Genomic DNA, 19,984 nt, shown 5'->3' on the forward strand with positions numbered 1-19,984 from the left:
ATCGTTTAGTGGACTTCTTCTTCTTCGTACTAAAAAGAACCCACTGGATCTCACTTCAAGACACACACTCCGGGCACGTATCTGCCGGCGAGCACACTTTACCTCTACAGGAAGAGCAAAGGGAATGCGGGTCAACCTCCGGCTTGGATAAAAACGCTCCACACGACTTCCCGGCTCTAGGCCCAGGACAACGGCGGGTCTTTTCCATAATCACAACACAATACCGCAAGACACAGGAACGCAGGGAAAGGATAAGGAATACACTTGGGAAAGCACAAGGGAATCAAGCGAACGCGCAAGCGAACATGCGAGAACACAAGGGAAAGCACAGGGATACCATGCGGGAACCACGTGGGACACACGAGTCGGGGACACAAAGGGTCGCACAAGAATGGAGAGCGAAGGGATGGTATCACGACGAGACCAGAGAACTTACTGAGGAGCGAGACCCAAGCTAACACGCGACCTGGCTCGGGACTAGCCTCAAGGCACGTATCCTTACGACTGGGTTAGTCCTCATAGAAAACGGAAGTAGGGTAAACTACACAAATTTCTGGTCAGTTGAGAGGAGATTCCAGGTACCTCCTAAGAAAGTAATTCGAGGTAAGTCTCTGTGTTGGAACAAATCTATATTAGAGAAGAGATAGCTTTTATAAAGTACCTTATGCTTCTTCTTCAGATCAGCTATCTGTTCTTTGAGGGTAGCATTTTCAGCTCGTAAACGTGTTAGTTGAGCACGAGATGAAGTCTGGGCACTTTTTTGTTCGCAATGACTCTGCTTACTATTTGATAATTCCTGGAAAGAGAGAAGCAACATACTATTAAGTAATTAATGCTCAAATAACATGTTCATCTTTTATATATTGAAAGAAGAAACTACCGATAATAAAAAAAAATATACTGCATCATCCAATACATGACACAGTATTAAAAATACAAAACAAATGGTATTGGTATGAAATTTCCAAATAGTTCTCAAAAAATCCATTTATAAAAATGTATAGAACCACTTTAGTAACATTGAAATAAAATACTGTACATAATTTCGACACACTTTTGTACTCTTGAAAACAAGCTATTCCAGGATTTGATTATGTGGGCTATCCTTAAATAGACAAGAGCCAAATGTGTGTGACCAATTATAATAAGCCATAGTCTTATCGTAAAGTGATGCTTTTTCTGGAATGATCACCACAATCAAACAATAGGTCAAGTCTGTTCTCATTTCCTTTAGTCAGATTCATGATTCTACAATATGTCATTTGCCTATTATATGTTTTTGAGATGGTAACAAATCACTGGCAGGAATATGTATATCTTATTTACTCCTAATAATGGCTGCTTCATCAGCATCCTCATTTCCTTTAATACATAAATACGCAAAGATCCAAAATATTTCAATACATGTCAGATTTATATATTACAGCCTAACAGCTTAAGTGCAAATGTTGCACAAAAGATGGGGTAATCTAAGAAGAAAGAAAAAGTTCTACATAATGAGGAACTGAAACTTGATCCGTTAGACAAAGAGATTTTAGGAAAATATTTTTGAGGGGTCTTTTAAAGCACTTTCAGATTCAATGATACAATGATTATATATAATTGTGGTACTGTTCATAATTCTGCAATGAAAGCAGACACATTACTGGGTAAAGAGAAGGTGGAGAAGCATTTGACCCTTTCTTAGAAGAAAGGGAGATTGGATGATTGGGCTCTGAAGGAAGCTATAGCTCTCTTAATTCCCAAAACCAAAGGCTTGGTCTTGGTTGCCTTCAAAGGACCCTGGCTGTTGGAAAACACATGAAGGATCAGGGAGTCCTGAATCTCATTCTACCTATTTTTTGCTGCAACCTCAATCACATGAAGGATCAGGGAGTCCTGAATCTCATTCTACCTATTTTTTGCTGCAGCCTCAATGTCAGAGAGAGTGACAGGGCTCCTAGCACCGAGACATTCCTGAGTGCCAATGTCATTTCTGTGCCTGGAGTGAGAATCGTGACATCATTTCATCCCTCCTCTTCAACACCCAGTTCAACCATTTGCTAGCTATCAGGTCAGCCAAGAAAGTCACTGCCTTTCCACCAGACAGTACCAGCATCCTTTACTTGTAGCGTGATTGGACAAATCCTTCCCCTGCACAATGTACTTGGCCACTCGGATTGACCAAGGATGAAGCATCCATGGGCACTACCTCATAAGTTGGGAATGACATGCCTTATTCTCTAAATTTCTCCACTTGAAGTCCTGCCATCAGAGCACACAATGTTAGATTACAATCCTCTAGCAATCAAAACCTCCTCTGCCAGGCGAGTGCAGGAGGCAGGATCTTTCTTGACTGGCTAAACAAAAGAGAGAACTCTCGGATCCATTCACCCTGTTCAAGGCCACATTAGCAAGATTCAACCATGGTAGTTCCAGAGAGGCCTTAGATCAGCTAATGACAGAAGACAAATATGTAATAAATGCCCCACTCTCCACCCCAAGATCTGTAAGTTTACTTGTGAACGAAGGTTCTGGAGTGGGAGGTGAGACCTTCCGGACTCACCAGTGGTAGCTTATACACCCCCCCCTGGAACCCCCCCAAGCGGCGGCGCGAGCCCCAAACCACGCCCCCTTGGGCGGAGTTACCAGGGACGAGCGGGTTGACTCGGCAATGGAAGTCACATTTTTGAAGTTGTAATAGAACAAAAAATAACACAGAAGTGGTTGAGCTTACCTTGGTAGTGCAAGTTATGAAGGAATTACTGTGAAGGTGCAAATTGTTGGACATAAAGGTCTTTTTACTAGTAAATTCAATCTTCTTGTGCTCTCTTGGTTGATATGAATATTGAAAGATTCCAGTTAGTTTGTTTTCTGTGGAATAATAGTGATTGTATGTGTGTGTTCTTGTATATAGCCTACTCTGTTGAATTATGAAGTTGTTAAAATATTCCCTCCTAAGTACTGTACATGGTCTCCTCGGCTCACGGGGGAAGGGTTGGAGGGTGACCCAGACTTTGAGTCCGGAAGGTCTCACCTCCCACTCCAGAACCTTCGTTCACAAGTAAACTTACAGTTCTGGAGAGGGAGGTCTCAACCTTCCGGACTCACCAGTGGTAGCTAGGCAGATGCTTCAGGGGGCTTGAAGATGAAGTCCAGCGACCACAGCATCGAAAGCTCCCTGTAAGCCGAGGAGAGCATAGTAAGAGCTGAAGACAGAGTCGCTTCTCCAATTCATTCTGGACATGATTTCTTGTATAGATACTCCATTGTATAGCAGTCTTGATGAAGCTTGACCCCTTATAGAGTGAAAATTCGTTGACTGTTTAGTTGCATTTGGGTCGGCTCTGAAAATGCACTCCCTAAAAAGTTGTCTCATTTTTTGTAGAGACATTATCTTGAAGTGTTCATCTAGCCATATGTGGTCTTTCCTGTCTATGTTTCTTTCCATACAGACTTTGTTTGTGTATTCCAAATAGAAGTTCAATTGTCTGACTGGACATATTTTTGGTCTGTTAGGAAGCTTCCTAAAGCTGATCTCTATTGGCGTGTAGTTGTTCTTTTGGTTTTTGGCCATGAAGGAAGGGTGGTTCCGTAAGACAATGTGTTCTGGGGTGAAGGTGCTCCTGGAAATGCTGAGATTGTTAAATTGATTAGCTCTTAAAGGGCAAGCTAAGGCTACTAGGAACAAGGTTTTCTGTGTCAGTAGTAAGGTAGAGTTATCTCTCGTGGTGTTGAGAAACGAAATTACTTTGTCTAGATCCCAGCCAGGGAACTGGTGAGAATTTCTAGGTTTCCTTCTATTAACTCCCGATATCATTGCTTTGACATATTTGTCCTCTGCAAGACAGTAACCTGGGAAATAGCCTGACAAGATAGGACCTAAAGCTGCTCTGTAGCTCTTCAGGGTGTTGTAAGACAGACCCTTGTCTATAAGGTGATTGAAAAATAAAATAATTGCTAACAGGGGGAATTTGTTGTCTCTTCCATACTCCTTGTGAATGAAACTTTTAAAAATGTTGTATAGGTTTTCATACTTGTGCAAGGAGCTGTCCCTCAAGCTGACAGCAATTTTGGAGCAAACCTCAGGAGGAAAAACGTTAGGGAGCTGATCCTTTAAATTTTGAAGGCGATCAAAGTTGATTGGAGCTTTGCTGAGGGTGAGATACAATCCTTGAGAACTATCTGGTAGTCTTCGATCTTCACAATATATCGTTTGTGCTGCTTCGCGACTGACTTCACTAATGGAATCCATGGTTCCGTCCCCTGCGATATGGTGCAGAAAAGCATATTATTATTGCATTCTTTATTGATTTTAAAAGCTACTTTGTGTAGTAAGAATCCTGGTGGAAAGGCATAGAGAGGTGTTGATCCCTTCCAGCTAATCGTAAGTGCATTATTGCTGATGGCTTTTTGGTTTGGAAGAGATGAACAAAACTTTTTGCACTTAGTATTGAAGCCATTTGAGAACAGATCTATTTCCGGGGTGAAATTGAAGTCAGAGTAGATTAAGGAGAATAGACTGTCACTGAGTGAAGTTTCTGTGTGAATGGAACCCAGGTCCCTGGAAAGTGAGTCTGCGATGGTGTTACTTACTCCCCTGATCCATCTGGAATTTATCTGTAACCTTTGAATCAACATGTATTAAGACTACCTTGTTGTATAACCTTGTGATGAAGTGTTCCAAAGAATAGAAGCAAGCTAATAACTCTCTTACATTGATGTGAAGGGAGGATTCTTCATTTGTCCAAGTTCCATTTATTGAGAGCATATTACCCGCTATTACTAATGCACCTCCCCAACCCTGGTTGGAAGCGTCAGTGAAAAGTTCTGCATCTATCTGTGGTTTTGGAATGTTAATCTCTCTGTACATTTGTCTCTGTTCCCATGGCTTTAGGTATTTTTTGAAGGTGTGGGGGATGATTTTGTACCCTGAATTAAAATAACTGTGGTATCTGTGGAGATATTTAAGATGGAATCTTCCCAAGCTTGTATAGGATGCACTAAAATTTAAAGCTCCGATTAACATTTGATAGGAATGCAGGTCGGATTTAACAGAGTTGGAGAAAGCTTTGGCCAATTCGACACACTTCTCTATGTTTTTCCCGCTGGGATTCCTAGTTTTCTTAATCATATTGTAAAGCACTCCTAAAAATTCAATTCTTTTAGTCGGTTCAATTGTAGATTTTTTAAGTGAGATATTCCATCCTAAGTCTGACAAGATCTTAATGACTAGCTGAATGTGATTTTTACATTTTACATAATCTTTTGCTAATATAAGAATGTCATCAAGATAATTGAATATCAAGATGTTATATGAAGTTCTGATATACTTGATCACTGTGTACATTATCTTTGAAAAAATATAAGGTGCTGTCTTTAGTCCAAAGGGTATCACAGTCCATTTGAACTTCCTTTTACCTAGTTTGAAGGTTAGAAATTTCTGGCTACTTGCATGTAATGGAATGTGCCAATAAGCATCTTTTAAATCTAGTTTGCAGGCCCAAGAGTTTAGATGTAGATAGGGAAATATAGTATTGGCCTTGAGCATGGTAAAAGAAGGTTTTTTAATCATGGTGTTGAGCACCTTCATGTCAAAGATTAGTCGTACTGTTCCATCTGGTTTGAATTTATAAAATATGTGGTTGGAGTAGTAAAAGGAAGTTCTGGGGATCTGCTCTATGACACCTAGTTTTAGCAGTCTGTCACATTCACTTTCCAATATTTTACGCTTGTTGATTGAATAAGATCTATCTTTACCTGTTCTTTTTAATGACCTCTGGGCTTTAAGTTTATTATTAAACGGAATTCTCACCCCTTCATTGATAATTTTACAAGCAAAAGAGGCATTAGGAAGCTTTCTCCAACTATCAATATTCATCAATAATGACTTACCTATCCTATTCTCTGGGGGGCTCTGGGAGGAGTTATTCATTGGTTTTGAGGCCAAAGGCAAGGTCTCTTTACTTCTATCTTGATTTATAGCATTTGGCCCAATGTCATGATGGTCTGGTGCGGAGCAAAGCTCGTTATTATCTGGTGCTGAGCAAAGCTCATTAACCACTGGTGCTGAGCAAAGCTCGTTATTAACTGGTGCTGAGCAAAGCTCATTAACTGGTGCTGAGCAAAGCTCATTATTAACTGGTGCAGAGTAAACATCGTTATCAACTGGTGCATAGAATACTGGTGCTGAAAAAATCTCTCTTTGAACTGGTGCGGAGCATGGCTCAATTTCTAGGGTCTTTCTTTTCTCTGGCTCCTGAACTATTAGCTTGTCCATTTTGTGACCTCCCCCCCCCTGTACCCACCTCGCCTATTACCTCTTCTAAGCGGCTGAGACTTGAATCTAAAGTTAGGGTTACCTTTGAGGAAACTGAACCTTCTTCCCTGAAATCTGCCCCCGAAGTTGAATTTCCTACCCCTGAAGTTTGCTGCCCCTCCTCTGAGGAGGGGACCCTTGTGAAAGCAGGCAGCAATGGCTGATTTTTGGTCTTCAGTTAAATTCCAAACTTCTTTAATGTCTGCTTTGATTATAAGATCTCTTATTTCTTCCTTGAGGTATCTAGGAAGTGCTCTGCTTCTGAAATTTCTTATCAAATTTTGTATGAGGTCTATGCTCCTCCTTAGGGGACCAATAATAATTTTGGACAAAAAATCAATGTCATTTACTTTGGAGGGGTATACAATGTGTGCCAGTGCTGCATGCCCTTGAAAGGCAGAAATACTCATTTTAATATTTTCAATGTCATAAAAAAATTTTCTCTTATAACTGTCATCAAATACCTTACCTTCAGGCCAGAAATTCAACTTTGGAGTATTAATTAATTTAAAAAAAAAAAAAGTCTGAGAACTCCTTATTTTGACTACTAACAAAGAATTTATCCCGGTTATCACTATGGCCTTCACTGAAAGTTAATGCTACAAGTGAATTATTCAATTGAATTTTCCCTTCTCTATGAAAAGATGGTTCAGCTTTGAAATTGGTGGAAATATATGAAGGAATGGGTTTATTGAAGGTAAGAAGGTTGAAATCTTCGTAATCACTTTCATCTCCATTATTATAAAAGGAAAAGAGGTCTAAATTTGCACTTTCAGGTAATTCAGGTGATCGTCTTGAGCGCTTAGTAGGAGGGGGAGCCTCATTCTTCTTAGCAGGTGAACCACTTCTGCCGAGATGAATGTTTAATATCAGTGATTTATTTACCATAGATTAATTGAAATTTTGTTCAACAGGTATAGTAAATATGGACAGCAGCGGACCTAGAAGGCTGAAGTCAGGCAATGGGGTTCACGACTCAAATAGCCCTCTTAGGTTAATTCACTGCCATATTTAAGTGAATGATAAGTTTAAATCTGTTATTATTAATAAACTAGACCTGCCTCATATGTAACCCTTATCAGATAGCCCCCCAGGGCCTAGGCTAGTGTCGATAGGTTTAAAGCGAGAAATGTAAGCTCGAACTTACCTGTGGTCTAGCCTACTGCCTATTAAGCTGCGTGCTTTTGATGTGTCAGGCAAGCAATTTGTTTTGTGTGCTTAATTATAATTTTGTAATATATAAAAATTGGAGTATTTGGTTTGTTTATACCAATTAATCGTGTAGTAATCATGCACATGCTTTGCTTAAGCTACTTACGCTATGTTCGGAAGTGCCTGCTCTAAGCATTCAAATCATAACAACCTTACGTATGGGGGCCGCCATTTGCATTTGTGACGTCATTAGTCTAAATCAGCTGCTTTCCATATGATGTTTTCGTTGTAAAAAGAATTTAAAACCTTACCTTTTCTGGATAATTTGCATGAGAGTTTGATTCTGTTGTAGTAACATATTTACGATATCAGAATTAGAAGGCATATCACTATCTGCAGTCAATTGTGTTCGTTTTTCGTTACTGATTACGTTCTCCTCTCCGCTGGAGTCTTCGCTAAGCCGATGCACCTCCGCGGAGGTAAGAATTTGCCTAGACATAATTAAGCCGTGGGCTGAGATATTACTCTGGCTGCTGAGTGCAGAATAATGAAAATCAGCAAATAATGTTGGGAGCAGCGGGAGGGAAAAAGAGGAGAACGTTCTGTGCCGAAGTCAACTTCAGAAATGTGACTTCCATTGCCGAGTCAACCCGCTCGTCCCTGGTAACTCCGCCCAAGGGGGCGTGGTTTGGGGCTCGCGCCGCCGCTTGGGGGGGTTCCAGGGGGGGGTGTATAAGCTACCACTGGTGAGTCCGGAAGGTTGAGACCTCCCTCTCCAGAACAATGCATTCACAAATGAGGGTAAGATACGTTGACAAAGGAGCACTCCAGCTCTGGGTTCTTCGTCAGTACTGGCACCAATCCAAGGTTGGGTGCCTATAAAGAGACAGATCCCTGAGTATCCTGATCCTTTCCAAAAGACAAGAACTTGGCAGAATACTTCGGAGACTCCAGACGGAAACGACGGGGGCAGTACTCATTCAGGGACAATGATGGACCTGGCCACTTCAAAGACAGAATTGTCTCTAGCACTCACAATTTGGTCAGACAGAAGAGATATCTTTTTCCTTTTCTTCTCCTGATGAAGTTGGCAGCCCTTCATGACTAGCAAATACAGTGCACCATCACTACGTGACACCAAACTGTTTCCAATTGCAAGTACATAAGGAATGTCTCAGTGTGAGTATGAGTCGCACTGAGACCAGTCAGGGATTGACATGTGATTGTTTACGATCAAAAGTATGCACAGAAACGTATCGACGATCATACGAGCCCCTCAGACACAGGACCAAATTCCCTATCGTACGTTCGTGAAAGAATGGCTTGGCACACAAATAATTCACGTGGAGAATGGTCACATGTTCACCAGCAACCATGATCCTAATCGCAAGTACTGTACAGTGTACATGGGAATGTCACTCCAAGTTATCTTCTCCCTAGTTACTATACCTGAGTATCTCAAGGACACAAGACCAAGGTGGTCTTCAACCGTCCAGAAAAAAAAAGGTTAAGGCAATGATTCTCTTCAAGCACCTGCCTGACAGTATGTGCACCATCCCATACAAGACAGTGCACCAGTACCTAGTGCATACAAACCAGCACCACGGTCCGCATCACCTTCCCTTGCATAGTCAGAATACAAGAGCTCTTTATCTTTTCCATACAAAAGGAGAGAGAGAGTGCTTCAAATCTCAAGATACTTATTATGGTTGGCCTTCTCTTTCTTCTTCTCCAGAGAAGAAGCATCAGAAGAAGAAGAGGAAGAAGAGGAGGAGGAATTGAAATGAATATAAAATTTAGGCATTAAGCCAAGCACTGAGGCATCAATGGCCATTCAGTGCTGTATAATGCTAATTAAACAATCATACTCATACTCTCACAACATTTGGTATCATTTTAACTTATAAAACCAATCACACAACCTACCTACAATAACATCTAAATGCAAAATAAGATGGGATTAAAAGGATTAAAACAATAAATTAATAAAATTAATCAAAGCTTGTGAAATAAACTAAAAATCTGTATAAATTATTACAATAAGAGGAGGAGGAAGAAGAGCTAGAAGAGTAGGAGTGGATTCACATCTTCCACTTGCCATACTTCTTCTGAGGCTCTACATAATTCAGAGGAGTCGAGGTCTGGCCAACCATCAATGACACTCGCCCAGAAAGAAGAAGCCACAGAGGATTATCCAACAGGAACTGCAGTTCAGTCTTCGGGTAAATAGAAAAGTATACTGTGCCTTTCACTGACACTGATTTTACAGATGTCACAGGACACATTAACTGGGTTTACTGGGACTGGGGACACTTGAGGAAAGTTGGTAGTGGCCAAGATCTATTTTACCTTATTCCTTGATGGTGCAACTTGTAAGCCTAAGGTAGGCTAATGCTTCCTCAGAACAAGGTCCTCTGTGACAGTTTTAATGGCAATCAGCAAGCTTTTCGGGTGAGATGGAGTTTAACTCTCACTGGAAGAGGGCAATGCTTTTGCGCATCCTAATTCTTGCTCTGAGGTAGACCCAAGACCTCCTCAACTCCTGCTAGTACTCTCTGAGATCTCAGCTTGATGAGAACTCAAAGGAGACACAGCACGCTGAGTATTAATCCGGGACAAGTTATTTAATCTCAAACCTTTCCACTCATGCCTGTGCACTTCATAATCTTTTCATCTATCATTCCATGCATCAGGCATTCAATCTACAAAGTTGCAATCAAAATCAAGTGTTAGTCTAGCTAATTGGCATACCGGCGCAAACGCCTCACATCACCATTCGGTAGCTAACTACCTTGTTAATGATTCAAAACCCATTAAAGTTTGAATTAAAACAAAATACTAATTAAAAGACGGAAGGTTTGTATCCGTATAAGAACAAGTTAAACATAAACATGAGAAAAAAGGAGACCTACCTTCCGCAGCATCTGGCATTCGCCCGTGAGTTCTTTGACTCGCTCGGACAGATGCTTGTTAGACTTAAAAAGCCTAGCTGATTCCTGCTGGGTGGTCTGTAGTTGTTTGGACATAACACGCCTAGTCTTTTCAGCTGCCTGGAGACTTGAAAGGGCCTCCTGCTTTGCCTGAGTCTGCAAAATAGGCTCAGTACAGTGTGACAATGAATAAATTTATCTTAGCAATTATGAAAAAAAAAATTAACGAACACTATATAATTCATCATCATCATCATCTCTTCCTACGCCTATTAACACAAAGGGCCTAGGTTAAATTTCGCTAGTCGTCTCTATCTTCAGCTTTTAAAATGGAGTTTTTATGATAAAACAAAGTTTTATGAATACTTACCTGGCAGTTATATATATATTTAGCTATATAGCTGAGTCTCTGACTGCGGCAGAATTTAATCGAAAATCGCGGCAACCGCCTTGTGGTGGTTGTGTGGTTAGATGGTTAACAACCCTTACAGGGTGGTACTTGGAATCATTCCCATTTTCTGTTCCTCAGATTATCTTTGCCCGACCTGTCTCCTGAGGGGAGGTGGGTGGGCTTTAAAATATATATATAACTGCCAGGTAAGTATTCATAAAACTTTGTTTTATCATAAAAACTCCATTTTTATGAATAGAACTTACCTGGCAGTTATATATATATAGCTGATTCACACATTTGGAGGAGGGAAACAGACAGAGAAAACATAGTTGGGGAAACAACAAAAGAGTTGTAGGAGAACAAACACCTTGATTCCTTACCTGCTAAGGTAGCTGACTTTAAAGGTAACTGCCTCTAGAGTCGCTTTCCCTTAGGAGTGTTCAGCCAGGAGTAGACCCGCTACGCTGCAAACAACTCAATCGAGTCTGTCAGAGGGGTAGGACCAACAACTTGACTAGACTTCAGAAAACTACCTTCCCATATAAAAAACCTGCAACCTTACTAAAGCTAACCATCTAACCTTGCAGAAATAGATATAAACTATCTATCTGGACTGAGGGAACCGTACCACAGGACGAGGACCTCAGACAACCGTAAAAAAAAAAACACAAACCCATATACAAGTACATAAACTAAGGTTGAGTGGGGGTAGTAACTCCTTTGCCTAATACAGAAGCCGCAGCTACGTATGGGCCCAAGGTATAACACTTATCGTAGTCCACTCTTACCTCTCTGAGGTAATGAGAAGCGAAGACAGAGTTGCTCCTCCAGAACGTTGTGTCCATGATCTGCTTAACTGACATATTTTTCCGGTATGCCAGCGAAGCAGCAATGGCCCTTATTTCGTGAGCCCGTACTTTTAACAGAGCGAAGTTTTCTTCCTCACAAAAGAGGTGGGCTTCCCTAATAGTTTCCCTCAGGAAAAAGGACAAAGCGTTCTTTGACAGGGGTTTTTGAGGATCCTTCACTGAACACCATAAGGAGTTGGAAGCACCCCTCACGCTCTTAGTGTGAGCCAAATACGCCTTGAGAGCCCTAACCGGGCAGAGGAGGCTTTCCTGTTCCTGACCTACTAGATCCGTGAGGTTAGGGACTTCAAAAGTCCTAGGCCAGAGTTTCGAAGGGTTCTCATTCTTGGCGAGAAAGTCGAACCTCAAGGAACAAACCGCTCCATTTAGGGTGAAGACTACACGCTTCTCGATTGCCTGGACCTCGCTGATCCTCCTGGCAGTCGCTAGAGACAAAAGGAAGAGGGTTTTCTTAGTTAGATCTCGCAGAGAAGCTTGCGAGATAGGCTCAAACTTCCTGGAGCACAAGAACTTAAGCACCACATCCAGGTTCCAAGAAGGGGGCCTTAAGTGCACCTGCTTCGTTGTCTCAAAAGACCTAATGAGGTCCTGCAAGTCCTTATTCTGAGATAACTCTAAGCCTCTATGCCTAAAGACGGTTGAGAGCATGCTCCTATATCCTTTAATGGTAGATACAGCCAGCTTAGCATCCTGCCTGAGGTACAAAAGAAAGTCTGCAATCTGGCTCAGAGAGGTAGAGGACGAGGAAACCTTGCGCCTCCTGCACCAAGCTCTAAAGGTCTCCCACTTTGACTGGTAGACTCTTTGTGAAGAGATCCTCCTTGCCCTGGCAATAGCTTTCACCGCTTGTGCTGAAAAGCCTCGAGATCTAACGAGCTTCTCGACAGTCTGAAGGCAGTCAGATTGAGAGCGAGGGGGTTTTGGTGAAATCTCTCGAAGTGGGGTTGTCTGAAAAGATCTGGATTTGCCGGGAGTCTTCTTGGAAAGTCCATCAGTAACCCTACCACTTCGGTGAACCATTCCCTCGCAGGCCAGAATGGAGCCACTAGGGTCATTCGTCCCGAATCGAGGAGAGCGAACTTCCTGACAACCAGATTGATGATCTTGAACGGGGGAAAGGCATACATGTCCAGCCCCGTCCAATCCATCAAGAAGGCGTCCACTGCAACAGCTTCCTTGTCCGGTACTAGGGAGCAGTAGTTCGGGATCCTCTTGTTTAGACCGGAGGCGAAAAGGTCTATTACTGGTCTGCCCCACAACTTCCAGAGGCTCCGACAGACATGCGGATTGAGAGTCCACTCCGTAGGAAGGACCTGTCCCCTCCTGCTGAGCATGTCTGCCCTGATGTTTCTCTGCCCTTGAACAAACCTTGTCAACAGCTGGGTCTCATTCTCGTTCGCCCAGAGGAGAAGCTCTCTCGCAGTTGAGAACAGAGAGAGGGAGTGAGTTCCCCCTTGCTTCCTTATGTACGCGAGAGCTGTGGTGTTGTCGGAATTGATCTCCACAGTCTTTCCCGAGACCGAGGTCTTGAAGGCCTTGAGCCCTAACAAAATGGCCATCAACTCCTTCCTGTTGATATGCCAACTGACCTGACTCCCTCCCCAAATACCTGAGACCTCTTTGTTCCCTAGTGTTGCTCCCCAGCCTGACTCGGACGCGTCTGAGAATAACACTAGGTCGGGGTTCTTCTTGAACAAGGAGATCCCTTTTCCCAACAGAGCTGGGTCCAGCCACCACATTAAAAGATCCTTGATCTCTGTCGGGATGGGAAAAGAAAAAGTGTCCTCCTGGATCTTTCTGTTCCAAACCTTTGCGAGGAAGTGTTGCAGAGGCCTTAGGTGCAGTCTCCCCAAAGGGACAAACTGCTCCAGGGAGGATAGAGTTCCCAGCAGACTCATCCACTCCTTCGCTGAGCATTCCTGCTTCCTCAAAAAGTCTTTGACTTTGTCCAGGCACCTGGTCTGCCTCTCCTGGGAGGGAGAAGCCTGAAAAAGAACTGAATTCAGAACTATCCCCAAATAGAGAATAGTCTGATTCGGCTCGGTCTGAGACTTCCCCCAGTTGACGATGAGTCCCAGGTCCTGAGTGATCGTATAAGTTTTCATTAGGTCCTCCAGACATTTCTCTTTCGACTGTGACCGGATCAGCCAGTCGTCTAGATAGAAGGAGACCCTTATCCCCTCCTGGTGTAACCAGCCTGCCACATTCGCCATAAGTCTGGTGAAGACTTGGGGAGCTGTGCTGAGACCGAAGCAAAGTGCCCTGAACTGGAAGCACTTGCCCTGGAACACAAACCTCAGATATCTCCTCGAAGACGGATGAATGGGGACGTGAAAATAAGCGTCCAGTAGGTCGAGAGAAACCATCCAGTCTCCTGGACGAACTGCAGCCAGCACTGACTGAGTCGTCTCCATGGAGAACTTTGTTTTCTCCACGAAGGCATTCAAAGAGCTGACATTTAGGACTGGTCTCCATCCACCCGAGTTCTTGGGAACCAGAAACAGGCAATTGTAAAAGCCTGGTGAGGCGAGGTCTTGAACTGACTCTATTGCTCCCTTGACCAACATCTGGTCGACTAGCTCCAGAAGAGCCTCTCGTTTCCCCGCGTCGGTGTACTGAGCCACTAAGGCCAGGGGAGAGTTTGAGAGAGGTGGTTTCTTTAAAAAGGGGATCTTGTAACCTTCCTTGACGACTGAGAGGGACCAGGTGTCCGCCCCTCTCCTTTCCCAAGACTGCCAAAAACGAGACAGTCTTGCCCCTACTGGAGTCTGGAGGACTTCCATCTCATTTTTTGGACCGAGGCCTAAACGCACCCCTGCTGGTCCTTGGCCCTGACTCTTGTCTTCTCCCCCTAAAATCCGCTCTCGAGGAGATCCTTCCCCGAAAGGGCTGTTGAAACTTCTTCTCCTCCTTCTTCAGAGGAGCAAGAGCAACAGGTAAGGTCTTTCTAGCCGACCGAGACAAAAGGTCCTGAGTAGCCTTCTGAGCCAGAGAAAGGGAGATATCTCTGACCAGAGCTTCAGGAAAAAGATGACGAGAAAAAGGGGCGTAAAGCAGCTCCGACTTCTGGGCAACAGTCACAGATCTAGAGGTGAAGGAGCACAAAAGGGCCCTCTTCTTTAAGACCCCTGCTGAGAAAAGGGAAGCCAATTCATTAGCTCCATCCCTTAGAGCTTTGTCCATGCAGGACATGATACTCGTCAGGTCCTTCTTGTCCTCCAGGAGTTCAGACTTCCTGGCCAGAGTCCCGAGAGACCAGTCCAGGAAGCTGAAAACCTCGAAAACCCTGAAAATTCCCTTGACGAGGTGATCAAGCTCCGACATGGACCACATCACCTTGGCAGAGTTTAAAGCATGCCTTCTTGCCGAGTCCACAAGAGCCGAGAAGTCACCTTGGGAGGAGGAAGGCACTCCTAAACCCCAAAGGTTCCCCTGTCTCATACACATACCGGCCTTGGAAGCGAGCCGGGACGGTGGAAAAGAAAAGGTGGTCTTGACAGCTTGTCTCCGTTCCTCCATCCAATCAACCACTTTAGCGAGAGCTTTCCTGGCCGAAATTGAAAGTTTCATTTTGATGAAGGTCGAAGGTTTAGTAGCTTTCTTCCTGGTAAATTGAGACTGAGGAGAACGAGGGGCCGAAGGTTGAAATTCCTCCCCATAAAGTTCCAAAAGAGAGCGAGAAAGAACCTTGTAATCGCTAGAAGAGTCGGCAGGTTTTTCTTCCTCTTCCGAAATATCTTCGAGGTCCTGCTCAAGGATAACATCCCGAAGAGTTGGGCTGCCAGCAGTCTGGCAGCGAGAGCTGTTTGAATCCTGGCGCCGAGCGCCGCTAACATCCAGTCGGCGAGAGGCGGTATCGTCACGATGACAAGCAGCGGTATCATCACAATGACGAGAGGCAGTATCGTCACGATGACGAGAAACGGAAGCGTTCTGAAGATGCAGGCTGCCGTCGCCTTGAAAATGCAGACTGCATTCATCCTGTTTCCTAAGAAACGAGGCAGTAACGTCCAGGTGTTTCGAAAGGGAAACGGAATCGTCACGGCGCCGAGAACGAGAGGCAGTATCGTCCTGGCGGCGGGAGGGGGGGGAAGGAAATTCCTGGCAGCGTGCCGATGAAGAGGGTGCACGTTGTCGTACGGCCGACGAAGTGCGCAGAGGTTTCTTGGGAGAGATACTAAAATCTCTCTTAGAAGAAGATCTCTTAACAGGCAAAGAGACGTCCTTACGTCTGACGGACTGAGAAGGGTGGCTGAAAGCTTTAACTAATGATGAAAGTTGTTCCTGCATAACAACCATGAAAGCTTTAGCAACCTCCGCTGGCTCTCGCGGTGCCGAAGACGGCAGTTGTCGTACGGCTTGACTGGGAGCGCTGGCAGAAGAAGCAGGGAGTCTAGCAGGATTAACTGGGCTAAGGACTCTCTGTTTCGCCCTTTTAACAGGAACATCGAAATCGTCTTCCGAAGGATCAGGGTCTCTGCTACTCGAACCGGGAGAGGGAGAACGAGACTGCACGTCCCGGTTCCACCCTCTCTTCATTGGTCTTGATTCGTAACGCCAATTACGTCTGGGAGAACGATCAGGCGAAGACACAAACATATCCGACACGCCTTTCCTACGGCGGTCAAGAGCAGCCTGGGAGATCGCAACAGGACTGTCTGAGGCAACGACTGACCGAGGATAAGCACCTCTCACCCCCTTTCGGCTTTCGACGTACCTTCTCCCTTGGTCCTGGGAGCTTGGTAGAGGTCTAGACCTAGGGGTATGACAGATTCGATCAGTCGCCACCTCCACTGCACTTTCACAAGCACTAATTTCACCAACACTCTTACCTTTAAAGGCCTCCAACTGTGCTTTAATGGCCTCCAATTCAGCAGCTAATTTAGCATACCCAGGGTCATCCGTAGGCACAGGTCCTGTAGAAGGGGCAGGAGTCACTACATTTGGGGAAGGAATACCTTCCAAAGGGGTTACAAGCAAAGGGTCAATAGATAAATCTAAGCTAGGCTCACTAGCAGACTTTGACTTTGATTTAGCTCTTCTAACTCTATCAATCTCGAGTTTGCGCACATAGCGCTGCATAGCTAACCAATCATTATCACTTAAAACCTCGCATTCCTTGCACTTATTATCTAAGGCACATTCAAACCCCCTGCAACCCATACAGATAGTGTGAGGGTCAACCGAAAGTTTCGGCAACCTCACCTTGCAAATATCATTCGCACAAACACGATAATGAATTTTCTCACTCATGATAATAAAGGAAAAAAGACAAAAAACAAAAACAACACGATTGCCAAATCCCAACACAGTGTACTTCACCAAAAACGAAGTCCAAACAGGCGATGAAGGGAAAGCGATCCGAAAAACTCTGAAAGGCGGACCAACGATGTTGTCGATCCGGCCGGCAGAGATAATCTGAGGAACAGAAAATGGGAATGATTCCAAGTACCACCCTGTAAGGGTTGTTAACCCTTTTACCCCCAGGCTCTTTGGAAATTTCCCACCCTTAACCCCCAAGGGGTAATTTTTTCCCCAGCACATTTTGCAGTATATTTTCTTTAAATTGCTCTAACAGCCTTAATTTTTGTCATAGAGAGGTCGGGTTGGTCTCATTCTCTTGGAAAATGCCTGAATTTTCTCAAAAAATTATCAAAAATATGAAAAAAATATTTTTTATAGCATTTTTTTGCAAGGACGTACCGGTACGTCCATGGGGGTAAAGGGATGAGTATTGTGAAACGTACCAGTACGTCCTTTGGGGGTAAAAGGGTTAACCATCTAACCACACAACCACCACAAGGCGGTTGCCGCGATTTTCGATTAAATTCTGCCGCAGTCAGAGACTCAGCTATATAGCTATATATATATATATAACTGCCAGGTAAGTTCTATTCATAAAATCAATACTTCTCCATTCATCATTTCCTACTCATACTCCATAGTCCTCAGTCATGTAGACCTGGGTCTTCCAACTCCTCTAGTCCATTGTAGAGCCCAGTTGAAAGTTTGGTGAACTAATCTCTCTTGGGGAGTGCAAAAAGTATATCCAAACCATCTCCATCTACCCCTCACTATGATCTCATCTACATAGGGCACTCAAGTAATCTCTCTTATAGTTTCCTTTATAATATTGTCCTGCCATTTAACTCCCAATATTCTTGATATAATTCAACTAGCTTCTAAAAATATAAACTTCACTACTGTACAGTAAAAACTTTCCTGAAGTCAAAGTCTAGGATATCAATTTAACTTTACTTCACTTTTAAATGAGAGAAAATTAAAAGTAAATTCACTTCAAACTGGCCTATGTACAAAATTTTTTAAAAATCATTTTCAAAGTAATATGACAAATTCGAAGATAATTTGTATTTTTCCTAACCATACAAACCTTAGCTATTTACATAGGGTTTACTTTTGGCGTAGCTGAAATGACGAGCCATCAAGTTTTTAACGAGGGTTAACTACCCCCCGCTAGTTAGCAGGGGGTAGGGAAGGGGTAGCTTGCTACCCCTCCCCCCCCCACACACCTGTGAGTTGTCTCACTTCACTTAGAGGTAGGACTTGACTTGGGGGACAGGGCTGGCGGGCAAATATGTGTAAATAGCTAAGGTTTGTATGGTTAGGAAAAATACAAATTATCTCCGAATTTGTCATTTGTTCCGTAACCGAAATAAAAACCACGCTATTTACATAGGGTGACTTACCCCTTAAGAAGGGCGGAAAGTCCCCAGCCTTACTGGCTTTTGGCTTTACCCGGGGACCCGAAAACCGAGTGAGCAGTACTCGAGAAAGGGGGTCCCTGCACCTCGCACTCTCCGAAGCTTGCTACGGACGTGCGGCCTACATAAGTTGTGTGTGGAGGAAGTTGTGACTCGTCCTAGGAAGTTGACCTGGAGTTCTTTAGATAGAAATCTAGGCTAGGACATTCCCAATACCACCTCGTCAGGGTATGGGGAACGCAAACAGTATTATAGTTAATACTAGGAGCACAAGGGAGCATGGTTTACCTGCAGAGGTTGAGGTCAGCTATGCAGAGACCAGGATGCTGCTTTCCCCAAGGGAGGGGAGAATGAAGAAAGAAGTAAGGGCCAGACATACTCTTTCAATCACGTAGACTGAAACCGGGTAACAATGCCCCCAACCTTCTGCTACCTGTACATTAAGGAGCCTGAGGTTAGACCAGCTGTTGTGCAGCCACCACAGGGCCAATAGAGAATGTATCGAAGCTCCTGTGGGTCACGTCCTGCAGGTAGTGGGCTGTGAAGGTCGTCTGGCGCTTCCACACCCCAGCTTGCAAAACCTGCGTCACAGAGAAATTTCTCTTGAATGCCAGGGACGTAGCGATGCCCCTGACATCGTGCGCTCTAGGGCGGCGTGACGGAGGAGGGTCAGGATCCAAGATATGTTGAATAACCTTCCGGATCCAGGCCAAGATGGTGTTCTTGGTGACCCTCCTCTTTGTCCTTCCTGTGCTTACGAATAACGCTTGCACCTGAGGACGGACTGCAGCTGTTCTCTTCAAGTAATGCCTCAGACTCCTCACTGGGCAAAGTAACAGATGGTCTGGGTCACTTGTTACAGAACGAAGACTCGTTACCCTAAAGGAGTCGAACCTAGGGTCTGACACCCCAGGGTTCTGAGTCTTGGCAACAAACTCAGGGACGAACCTGAACGTTACCTCCCCCCATCCCCTTGAATGGGCGACGTCATAAGAAAGACCATGAAGTTCACTGACCCGCTTGGCCGAGGCCAAAGCGAGCAGGAAAGCCGTCTTCCAAGACAGGTGGCGATCAGACGCCTGGCGTAATGGTTCAAACGGGGCTCTCTTCAGAGCCCTGAGGACCTGAACCACGTTCCAAGGAGGATTCCCTGTCAGGGGAGATGGAGATGTCGTGAATGGGATGCGATAACCTTGGCCGATCACAGAGACCATCCAAGAATCGGCCCCAAGTTGCTGCCACCTGTGCACGCAACTTTTCAGGCATCCCCCCACAGGTGGACACGCGGGGGGATTGCCAATCCTAGCGCTTGCGGCCTCGGCCGCTGCCTCTAGGATTCTTACCTCCCCTAGAGGACTTGCCGCGCCTTCTGTCCTTGGTCTGAAAGGGCTGCGGCTTAGACACCCCTGTCTTAGCTGCCGGAGCCTGCTTCGGTGTCTTGCGAGGCTGCTGTTGCTGTTGAGGTGTCGGAGGCTTGTAGGGCCGAGATGTCAGGGCCCTCTGGAGGAGAGAATCTTGATTCGATCTCCTCCACCTCTCGGCTGTTCGTTCTATGTCCTTGGGCTCGAGCAGATCCCTCCCAGTAATGGAGGAGTGCCTGAGCCTGCAGACGTCCACGG

At 44.5% G+C, this 19,984-nt stretch overlaps 1 protein-coding gene across 1 annotated transcript in view; it reads right to left on the reverse strand.

Moving 5' to 3' along the window:
• LOC137631016 (testis-expressed protein 9-like) overlaps positions 1-19,984 on the reverse strand; it is a 104,846-nt gene that overhangs the window by 32,106 nt on the left and 52,756 nt on the right. The window contains exons 4-5 of the mRNA XM_068362563.1: positions 10,363-10,536; positions 662-796 (exon numbers count right to left, since the gene is read on the reverse strand). Of these exons, the coding sequence (XP_068218664.1) occupies positions 662-796; positions 10,363-10,536 (309 nt within the window). The remainder of the gene's footprint in view (positions 1-661; positions 797-10,362; positions 10,537-19,984) is intronic.

The sequence above is a fragment of the Palaemon carinicauda genome, chromosome 39, assembly GCF_036898095.1.
Source record: "Palaemon carinicauda isolate YSFRI2023 chromosome 39, ASM3689809v2, whole genome shotgun sequence".
NCBI lineage: Eukaryota > Metazoa > Arthropoda > Malacostraca > Decapoda > Palaemonidae > Palaemon > Palaemon carinicauda.